This window comes from Oryzias melastigma, linkage group LG19 (assembly GCF_002922805.2).
Source record: "Oryzias melastigma strain HK-1 linkage group LG19, ASM292280v2, whole genome shotgun sequence".
NCBI lineage: Eukaryota > Metazoa > Chordata > Actinopteri > Beloniformes > Adrianichthyidae > Oryzias > Oryzias melastigma.
Genome location: NC_050530.1, coordinates 3792460 through 3803733, shown reverse-complemented (window position 1 = coordinate 3803733; position 11274 = coordinate 3792460). Strand labels below are relative to the sequence as shown.

Here is an 11274-nt window from a genome sequence, read left to right as displayed (position 1 = left end):
CAAAAACACACGTTTATATTTCAAAGAGAATTTTTAAAATTTTTGTGTCAAAATGTGAGATTTGGCAATTTTCACGTTTTCACACAAAATAGTTAAACAACACTTTTGTTAATGCAATTTTCACGAAATTTTACACACACGTTGCCATTTTAAGTCTACAACATTGACCTTTGACATTGGGAAGAAGCAGCCATCTTTAATTTTTCAAAACGGCACTTTAAGTAATGGCGGCAAACGAAGGCTCGCCCTTGGGGTTTTCATTGATTGTCATGTAACTTCTCGAGCATCATTAGGAAGCCACTGTGGAAAAGAGGTTATTATCAAGAAATTGTAGATTTTGCAACTGTTGCAATCAAAGCTAGCTCGCACATTTTTTTGTCAAAATGACGTAAAAAGACTTGGCATGAAATTCTGTGGCTCAAACTGAGGAAAACAAAATAATATACAATATGACAATGTTAGAACTGTGGGGTGGTTTAAAAAAAATAAAGGTTGCCAAAAAATCGGCTGACTCAGCTAAAAATTAAATTCGGGAAAAAAAATTGAATTTTCTAACAAAACCAATATAGATTTGTCAGGGATATCTAAATGAAGTTTTTAAATTATTATGGGATATATACACGGCCTATTGCTTGGTGGCCATTTTGTGTCAACGTGTGAGATTTGGGGATTTTTACACAAAATGGTCAAACATCACTTTTGTTTGTGCAACTTTCATAAAGTTTTACACACGTTACCATTTTAAGTCTGCAGCCACCATATAAGTTTCATTATTGGATGGAACTCACTAACGAAAACCAATATTCATATGTCGGGGATATTGGAAAAAGTAACTTTTGTTTGGACGACTTTCACAAAATTTTATACACATGCGCCAGTCTACAATGACTGCTGGAGTTTCATTGACCTTTGAACTCGGGGCGAAAAGGCCGCCATCTTGAATTTAAAAAAAAAAAACGAAACAATGTTAGTACCAGCTACAAGCAAAATATCATCCCAGGAATTTTTCTTAGTCGTTTCCTAACTTCTCCAGCAACATTGGGAAGCAATTGGGGAAAAAAATGTTGCAATTAGATGTAGAATTTTACGGCGTCCACGTGGCGAGCTCTCTATAGGGGCATTCTCCTTTTACTCGCACATTTTTTGACACTGTAAAAATGTCATATTTTGATCCCAGGCTAAAGCCAAACAAAATGTGAGGCATGATGCAATCATATAAAGAATGTGGTTAGCAAAAATCTTCAGTTGCTAAGGAAATCCAAAATTTTACTTTTGTCGATTCTCCTGAAACTTGCGCCCATCAGTTTGATATCACTAGGCAACCAAAACATAAAATGGTTGCTATGGGAAAAAACTTACAGAAAAGACACCATTTTGAATAAAGTTTTTACATCATTTGTCACATACAACTCAGATGAGTCTCACAGAAAGAGAGAGGTGATAATTAAAGCTGCATAGTGGCTGCCTAGCAAGTGAGATTGGGTCAAAGGTCGGCTTTGGCCCATGGAGGCAGGCAGTGAGGCTTAAATTTTAGCTTATCTGCTTGTTGAAAACTAACTTTGATCCTCTTTTGATGTGTTTTCAAAGCGTTTTCAGTGATTTTTATTTTTTTTATTTTTTAGCCCAAATCAGAAACTGTGATTTTTTTGGGACATAGTTTCTGCAGAGCAGCAGTAGTTCATTAGAAATGTGTCTTTCAGTTGCCTTAATGAAGGCTGTGACAACATAAATGTCATTATTTGGTTCTTTTTAATTTTTTTTGCAGATACAAAGCAGCCGTCCATCTTGGATGTCCTGTCAAAGCCTAAAGCTGCAGCCAAGAAGGCTACTGCTCTCATCTCCAGTGACTCTGAGAACGAAGCCAAAGCTGCCAAAAAGAAGCCCAAACCCGTTCTGAAACGCAAACAGAGCAGCAGCGACGATGACTCCGACTCTGACTCTGGCGACCTCATGGCACGCCTGAAGAGCAGAGCAAGCGTCGGCACAAAGGTGTGTCCACGCACTCGACTTCACTATGTAACTCGAGTCAGCTGTGTCACCTGAAATGTTTTTTTGTTTCTGCAGAAAACTAAGAAATGGAGTGAAGATGAAAGCTTACATGTCTCAGAGGAGGAAGAAGTGGCGCCACGAGATAAAGCCCCACGAGCGCGAAAACCTTTCACCTTCAAGCTAGACTCTGAGTCGGATGAAGACTTTTAAACTGCTCACTGTTTTTCTGTTGTTTTTTTTATAGAATTGGCCTTTTTAAACAAATATAATTAAGTTTTTGTTGTTGTTTTTTTAGTCAATTTGTTTGCAGCTTCAAAATGGCAACGAGTTGAAACTTTACTGTTCAATAACATTTTTATGTGGTGTCTCAAAAGGCCGTCATTTAACATCTTTTTTGTCAATTGTTCCTGTTTTGTAAATATTTCAACGTCTGTTTATCTCAGTTTTTTCTAAGAATAAAGTTGTGTATTGGTTGTTAATGTCAAACTTAATCATTTTTATACAGTTGTGTGTCTGCATAAGATACAGAGATCTTGATAAGAAAATATAGAACTTAAAACTTCACCATTCCCAATGATTTAATGTGACTTTTGCTTGGCCATTTGGAGTTACTTTCTAGTTTAAACAGCAAGAAAGGCTCAATACACAGGTTAAAGTTAAAGGGGCCTTACAATGAAAATTCTACTTTTTGAGGTTTTAAATGTATTTTACTGTTCATTCCTCACTATAAAAAACCCAAAGTGGTATTTTCATCCGTTCATGCATTTAAGAGTCATCCTCTAAAAACCAGCACTGTCTGCAGCAGCCCCTCCCATACCCACGAAAACAAGCGGTTGGAAACGTGCTGACGTAAGATCGATGCCAACCGCTCCCTCCAGGAGGAGTCTGTGCTGCAAGCTCCGCCTCCAGACTAACACAACACTCAATTTCTAGAAAACAATAAAATCTTATAAAGCCATGACTCCTGATGGCGAGTCTTTTTCTCTGGGCAAATTAAAGACCCATTCCAATTTAAAATATTTTTAAGATGTTCAGCATTTAAAATAATTTCAGATTAAAACTATTTTTTAATTTAAATGCAGATGGATCAAGAGCAGATGCAAACCTGCTGTTTGAAGCTCCCAGTTGTTACGCAGCAATGGGCGGAGCAAAGTCTTCCTGCTCCGCCCATTCTGATGCTCCCGCTTGTAGACAAATCGATCCTTTGTTTTCTTTGTCCGAGATGTTATCTGGATCAAAGCCTTATGGCTGGATAACTCCAATATTTCTCACCATTTTTGTAGTGCCGCTAATGTTAGCTTGTGGTGGTGTGCGACTGGAAGGTAGCAACACTGCATTTTGACAAAGAAATTATGGGATATCATAAGGCCACTTCCAAGCCAACAGTCCCGCCCACAACTAAAAGGTGAATCTCTAATGACCCATTCTGCAGAAACTATGTCGTTGAAAAAAACATATTCCACCCATCCATCTTCGGCTCATCAGGGGCCGGGTCGTGAGGGCAGATATCTAAGCAAAGAAGCCCAGACTTCCCTCTCCCCGGCCACTTCCTCCAGTTCCTCTGAGGGAACCCGAGGCTTTCCCACAGCAGCCGAGCGATGCAGTCTCTCCAGCGTGTCCCGAGTCTTCCCCGGGACTTCCGCCCAGTGGGACATGCCCAAAACACCTCTCCAGGGAGGCATCCGGATCAGATGCCCGAGCCACTTCAACTGGCTCCTCTCATTCTATGCCTGGGTTTGGGCCGCCGAGGCACTCGCCTTTGACTGCCGCATAAACCAACCGACCCCTTCAGATCTCTCTGGCAGGTGGTGGGCCCACTGGGGAGTGATTCCTGTTGCTCCTTCGGGTTGGACCCGACCGGGGCCCGTGGGAGGAGCCTCGGCCACGAGGCGCTCGCCTCCGAGCCCAAACCCCAGGGCTGGCTCTAGGGTGGGGCCCCGGTGACGCAAATCCAGGCGACATAACCGGATTTCTAATTTCGACACTCGGAAAGGGGTTCTGCACCGCTCTTTGTCCGGCTCCTCACCCAGGACCTGTCTGCCATTGTAGACCCTACCACGGGCAGAAGCCCCCGACAGCATAGATCTTGAGATCCCTCAAGCACTCAAACCCCTCCACCACGTTAAGGTGGCGGTTCACGAAGGGGAAAACATATTAAAAAAAAAAGGGCAAAAATGGCCTAAATTATAATAAAAAGACCACTGGGAAAATAGTCCAAAAGATGATTGGAGTGATACTTAATGGAGAACACAAGAAAAATATTAATAAACACTTAAATTTTGAACCAAAATTGTCCAGTGTAAGATAAAACTTTCATCAGTACTGGGACACAAGATGTGACTGTCTATCAAGTTCAAAATACTGTTTCGAAGGAAAGTCATAGTTGAATGGGATCTAATTGTCTGCCAGTTTCTTAAATTAGTCTTTCATGTTTGGTTTTTGTTTCAAACTGTGATTTTCTGGATCGTTGCCAGTGGCAAGTTTCAAGTTGAGTGAGAAGAATTTATCTAAAACAAAAACCAGCTAGCCAGGTTTTATCTACATGCCCCTTTGTTGTTGCCTGTGTAGCAGCTAGCGCATGCAGCCATCATAGAAGTTCAGTGTGACGACACAAAAAGTGGGACTCATAGTGACCAATCAGAGACATGGAAAAATCTGTTCTTGGAGGAATCTGTCCAAATGTAAGCATTTTTTTAATCATCAAAGAAAACTTTATGTAAGAACTTGTTAGAAACTTCCTTGTTGAGTTTTTCATTTTAATCGTTAATACTATCTCTACGGGCTTCAAAGAAAAATGAAGATAGCTTTAATTTTTCAATGTTTCCTGAACTTGTTGCAGTATGTTTTCAATGTGGAATTATTATTAATATGCCCTGTAGTAGTCATCAGTCCACAAAATGGCTGCCTCCATGAAATCTCGTGATCCCTTCTTCTGGTCGTGGATGAAATTACTCTCATTCCCCAACTTGTCATATATGGACATATGTTGTGATCTTTTGGGTGTCCCTGACTAGTCATTTTTTGTCGTGGTAGCTGTTCCCATTAAATCAGGATTCCACAAGCTCCCAGCTACAAACTGGTGGCCACACGGAAAACATTCATACACTAATCAGGGGTCCCCAACCCTCGGGACACGGATCAGTACCGGTACCGTAGTCTTGATATATATTCTCTGAAACGTTTTTGGAGACGGCTTATGGTGGAGAAATAAACATTGAATGCATGAGCAACAGATCTGGTTCAGATTCCTGCTGTCAGCATGCAAATTGCACACTCCCTCAATACTTGTGACATCTGTGGCATTTTGCTGTGAGACAAGACTGCACATTTCAGGGTGGCCTTTTATTGTGGGTAGTCTAAGGCACACCTGTGCACTAATCATGATGTCAGATCAGCATCTTGATGTGGCACACCTGTGCGGTGGGATGGAAAGCAGAAGTGCTCACTATCACACATTTAGACAGATTTGTGAACAATGTTTGAGAGAAATGGTAATATTGTCTATCTGGAATTAATTTTAGATATTTAGGTCCATCTCATGAAAAATGGGAGCAAAAACAAAAGTGTTGCGTTTATATTTTTTGTTGAAAACAGTCAGTGCATCATAAAACGACAAGTTGAGGACACCCAAAACGTCAAAAAAAGACAGTATATCCATATATGAATGAGAATCTGTTGTAAAACTGACAACTGCAGGCAGGATCAAATGACTGATTTGACCGTTGTTTATGACCGACAACATCCACACAGGTGGACCACCATTGAATCGATCAATTGGAAACGGATCAGTCCCTCCGGTGTTTGACATTTTCTCTGAGAAATTGTTTTTCTTTGCTGCATATTGTAGAATAAAGTGAGTTAAACAAAGATAATATGTCACTATCATTAAAAACTGGTCATATAAAAGTAGGACAGGCTGTTTTGCTTCTGCAGAGACCACTTTGTTTGTTTTAAAACAGAAAAAAGTCAAAAAACAGAGTTTGAATCTGCCATATTTTCCAAATTCATCAGCTCATCTCTGTCAAGTTCAAGAAAGCTATCTGGGTTAACCGGTTTTTATAGTCATATGTCGACTTCCAACTCATTATGAAACTCTCAAACTATTCATGCAACTTTGGAAACTCTCCAGACGTTGCTTTTTTGAAGTTATGAAGTTCTTGCTAGAACTATAACCATAACACTTATTTCTGGATTCCATTTGTGACACATGCTCTCTGTCAGGAATGAAGTACAGTGATGCCCTGTGGGTTTTGTTTCGTTTAAAGAACTAGTATAAATAAGGAAACTCAGTGACTTTAGATCAGACATCGTTTGTGCTCCGGCAGGGGACACACGGTTCTCTCACGCAGAGCTGCAGTCATGGCAGAATGGGGACATCTGGGCACGCTCTTCGATACTCTGGCGAGTCACTCGCCTATGCTCGGTCGTTTATGGCTCTTTCTCATGCTCGTGTTCCGGATCGTGATCCTCGGAACCGTTGCCGATGACTTGTTCGAGGACGAGCAAGACGAATTTACCTGCAACACCCTCCAGCCGGGCTGCAAACAGATGTGTTACAACATGGCCTTCCCGATCTCCCAGTACCGGTTCTGGGTGCTCCACATCGTTCTCATCGCTACTCCGTCCTTGGTTTTTCTCCTGTACGCCATACACCATCACAACAAGAGAGTCAACCACCTCAAAACATGCAAATACAGCAATGAGAACTTAAAAAACGAGAACCGTTTCAGGAAATTCTACATCATCAACCTGCTTTTGCGTATCGGTGCAGAAGTGGGCTTCCTTGCGGGTCAGTGGAAGCTGTACGGCTTTGAGGTGAAAGAGCAATTTGAATGTGAACGCTTCCCCTGCCCAAAGGTTGTGGACTGTTTCGTCTCCCGTCCTGCAGAGAAAACCGTCTTCCTCTACTTCTACTTCATTGTAGGGATATTATCAGTAGTTATCACCTTCTTGGAGCTTTGGTACTGCCTCATCAAGTGGTTTTTTCGCCCTACAAAAGATCCACCTCCCCGGGACACCTGTGATTGTCTGGACGATAACCAAGAGGTGAAAGAAAATGCTAAAAACGAACAGATAGAAGAGAGCACTGCAGGAAGAAATAGTTCTAGGAAATCCCAGAACTCCCGATCCGGAGTTTCAGAAAACTATCGCAAAAGCCTCCTAGTGTGAAGATCTACCTCCCTCTTCAAGTTTTTGTCCAAGTTACAAGAAACTCTAAAAATATTGGGCAAGATCTGAGATTTAGTTATATTTTTAACATGTACCGGTAAAACTGTTTTTGAGGAAGTCTTTTATCAGACATTTGAATTCTATGCATTCTAGAGTTGTCTGAAAATGGAGAACTGTGAAGATCTCCGAATGAAAACTTTGGAACTATTGTGTTATAACTGTTTTGTGCTTTTCTGAAACTCAATTTCAAGTTTTTATTTTTTTTTTTAATATATTTTCATAGTTAATATGTTTTTGTTCTATTGTTCTGCTGGGCTGGGCTGCACGGTGGCACAGTGGTTAGCGCTCTTGCCTCACAGCGAGAAGGCCCCGGTTCGACTCCCGGCTGGGACCTTTCTGTGTGGAGTTTGCATGTTCTCCCCGTGCATGCGTGGGTTTTCTCTGGGGAGTCTGGCTTTCTCCCACTGTCCAAGAACATGCTTCATAGGTTGACTCTAAATTGCCCCTAGGTGTGAATGTGTGTGTGATTGAGGCCCTGCGATGGACTGGCGACCTGTCCAGGGTGTACCCCGCCTTCGCCCTTCAGTAGCCGGGTTAGGCTCCGTGACCCCGAAAGGGACAAAGCGGTCAAGAAGATGAATGTTCTGCTGGGATTTATTAAGGTTTTCATTTGCTTAAAACTTTTCTATTAGTTTGTGTGACTTTGATACAATTTTCTGTTAAGTTATTTTGAATTAAAACAATACAATTAAAACAATGTTGACTCTTGATTTAAAATGTAAAATTTTTAAAAATATATTTCTTTGATTGCCAGATTCTGCACTGTAAAAAGTGAAACATTAGATCAATTAACAAAAGCTCTATAATTTGTTGCACTTAAATATATTAGTATTGATCAAATTTGATTTTTAAGTTGATATAAGGGTAAGGGGTTTTAACTATGACTAGCCATGACTTGGCGGGCCATTAGATAAACTTTGGGGGGCCGTATTTGGCCCGCAGGCCCTACTTTAGGCACCCATGCACTAGAGGGATTTAGAAGGGCTGCTGTTTTCAAAATGGCTGCCTCAATGAAATCCCAAAAACCTTTTTGGCAGAAAATTGTTTGCCTAATTTTCCAAAACTTAAAGGTGAAAATAACTCATCCATTGTTAATCATTTCAAAAATTGTTGCTAACTATTATAACTAAGGTGCTTTTTCCTTAAGACTCATGTTAATGTAACCCTCTTGTACTGACACCTCTCCAGGAACCTCAGAGACTCTGCATTGGGTTTATGATGTTGTGATGACATTTAGCGTAGCTAAACCGGTGGATAGTTAGTATACATGTAAGCACATCTATTTATATCATAGTCCAGAATTTTTTCTTTAACCCTCTTTTTGGAATTTTTTCAGTCCGTGCAGTACAAGCTAGGAAATTTTCCTGTCGAAAATTGCAGTTCACAAAACTACTCATCAGCTTTTTAAAAAAAGTTAGTTGTCGTCTAATTTTGCCACTTGTCGATTAGTTGATTTATTCTTCATCTCCTGTAAATTTTCACGAGAAAAAAAACAATTAGCAGGTACTGTTTATTCATTCGCAACCCTCCGAGTCCAAGAATTGAATGCTGGAACATGAGGTCACATGACCGAATCTAGCAAGCTGATTGGCTGCAAGCGATGTCTACAAGCATACAGGAGCAGATTTCTGTATGATTATTTGATAACATGGAAATGAATATTGATTTAATACCAAATTTGTAACTTAATTCTTGTAGTTAGCTTGATTAGCCTTCCAACAATACCCTCATTTCGTGGATTGGACAAGTAATGAGAAAGTTATGAAAGTTTAAAGACTCTAATCTTTGTTTCTGGTCACAAAAATGTCACTGTTTAGCTGTTTATTCAGGAATAAAATTATATTTTGATCACTTAACGTGCCATAACTTTCTTCTTTGAGCTATCTTAATGATCGTTATACTGTTGGAATGGTCTCTTTCAGTCCCTATCAGTGATATAAATATCAGAGCAATCAACCTAATTTGAACATTTTTGTCATATACCTAGCTATACCACACACAGAAGATATTGCTTCCCAATATAATAAATAAAATTAACACTAAATACAACTTAAAAAGCGTCTTATTTTACCCAGCTCCAACTATAAAGTTTACTAAGCATAACAATAAACACATTTACATATTTCAGAATGTTTTGACCCAAATATTACAAACATTGCTGAACACACGTTTCCCCTTACCTTTCAAAGCTCTAACAAATCAAAATGGCGCTCAGAACGGACTTTGCCCGGGCTACGGTATCCCCTTCAGGTCAAAAAGTGTCACTGCAGTCAAAATCATGAGGCAATAGCACCATCTGGTGGCCACAACTTTCAACTATGCTACATTAACATTTTTGCACCTTAAGCTAACGTTGTTGTGAGTAAAAACGTAACAAATCAGCCTGTGGATCATAACCAATCGCATACTATTGTGAGGATTGTGGACTATGGATTTTTGGTCATGTTTGGTTTTGAATTGTCCCTCAGTTACATCAGATTCAGGTTTGTCAAGTTTACAGCTGTCTTCCTTTTACTTAATTACCCTCAGTCTATTTAAGTGTCTGGTTTTCATTTGTTCCGTGTCAGCTCATCTGCTCTGTTCTGCTCTTCCCTGCCACCCTTTATATTGCTCTATAACTTTGTCACGTTTTGGTTAATCAGTTAAATAATCAGTTTCTGTCACTAAAACCCGCATTTGGGTCCTCAGAATCAGGTTTAACTTGTTTTGAGTCACATATTAAACGAAAGTCAGCACAAAAATGTCAAAATCTGTATGCAAATTTAGAAATTCAACCCGTAAAAAACAAAACTAACAAATCTCACAGTTGTATTGACCTGGTTAAATCATTTTTGGAATGCCATGATGCTAACATGACAATATAGAGTCTCTAAGGAACGTGTTCTCGGAGCGTTTTCCTCATGATGGAGGACATATAAAGAAATGTGCTTCTACTATACTGTATTCTCAACACCTTTACTTTAAGGCTTATAAAGACTTTAAAATCAAGTTAAATCATCATAAAACATTATAAACATGAACAGAAACTCCTTAAAACCTCAGATCAGACAGCTTGGAGTCTCTGGTTAAGCTAATTTCCCCATTAAACAATTTTGATTTCACATTTTAAATCAAGAGTCCACATTTTTATTTTTTAAAAATATGTTTTTATTTAGAAAAGCTTCACCAAAAAGGTTTCAAACTCACACAACAATAGAACAAAAACGTAAAACAATTCCAGAAATGAGTGAAATCCCTTTAATTCTAAGGTGTTCACAATTCTCCCTTTTTAGATTATTCTGGAATGTATAGAATTCATATTTCTGCAGAAGTTTTTAATTCTATTCAGAATAGAAGAAATAGAGTAATCTGGATATTAGAACTTTAAAAAAGCAGCTTTTACACAGTTTTTAAAGTTGCATAATAGTTTTGTGATGAGTTGGAATTTGACATATGACTATAAAACAGGTTAACAGTGATAGTTTTTTTGAACTTGACAGAGATGAGCTGATGGATGTGAAAAATCTGACAGATCAAAAACATTTTTTGGAGAATTTGTTTTTTTAAGAATTAATTTTAAAGTAGTTTTACATGCGTTACGATGAATGTTTTTTTGGCAAATTTTGAATTCAAACCAAAATCTGAAATGATAAACACTTTTATTTAACTACCATATCATTTATTACATTACATTAATAGATTTCTCACAAATATGCTTAAATGTGTCTCTAAACTTGAATGAATGCGTGAGGAGGGTGGAAGATCTTTCCGTTGTTCTTGCTGATTGTTTTTTTTTATACTGCTTCTCGCGAAACTCTTCAGATATTAGCTGGACAGCTGGGGTTTCGTAAGACTTTCCCTTTTTTTAGTGTCATTCTTTTTGCTCGTAGAATTTTCGTCCTCATCTTGGTTATCCTTGAAGAGCTTGTCACAGTTGCAGGGGTCCCGGGCCGCAGATCTCCTCGGAGGGCAGCAGAACCACTTCATGTAACACAGTGGCGGGCCGTGCATTTCACACCTAGGCCTTCAGTAGTGCTCCATCCGAATCAACCCAACCCTCATTAACTATTTTATGGC

At 39.3% G+C, this 11274-nt stretch overlaps 3 protein-coding genes across 3 annotated transcripts in view; 2 read left to right on the top strand and 1 right to left on the bottom strand.

Annotated features, from left to right (window-relative positions):
- top2a (DNA topoisomerase II alpha) overlaps positions 1–2475 on the top strand; it is a 20144-nt gene extending 17669 nt beyond the window's left edge. Inside the window, exons 34-35 of the mRNA XM_024284344.1 lie at positions 1766–1989; positions 2065–2475. Of these exons, the coding sequence (XP_024140112.1) occupies positions 1766–1989; positions 2065–2199 (359 nt within the window). The 3' untranslated portion in view covers positions 2200–2475. The remainder of the gene's footprint in view (positions 1–1765; positions 1990–2064) is intronic.
- A 3873-nt stretch (positions 2476–6348) lies between these two features.
- Positions 6349–7158, top strand: LOC112153890 (gap junction delta-3 protein). Its single transcript, XM_024284350.2, has one exon. The coding sequence runs from the start codon at positions 6349–6351 to the stop codon at positions 7156–7158; it is 810 nt and encodes a 269-aa protein (XP_024140118.1).
- A 2483-nt stretch (positions 7159–9641) lies between these two features.
- LOC112153891 (gap junction delta-3 protein) overlaps positions 9642–11274 on the bottom strand; it is a gene marked incomplete in the record, with an annotated part of 8943 nt that continues 7310 nt past the window's right edge. The window contains 1 exon segment of the mRNA XM_024284351.2: positions 9642–9701. Coding sequence (XP_024140119.1) covers positions 9698–9701 — 4 coding nt within the window.

Bases quoted from the DNA above. Each gene is read 5' to 3' on its own strand.
- LOC112153890 (XM_024284350.2), top strand. From the start codon at position 6,349: ATGGCAGAATGGGGACATCTGGGCACGCTCTTCGATACTCTGGCGAGT.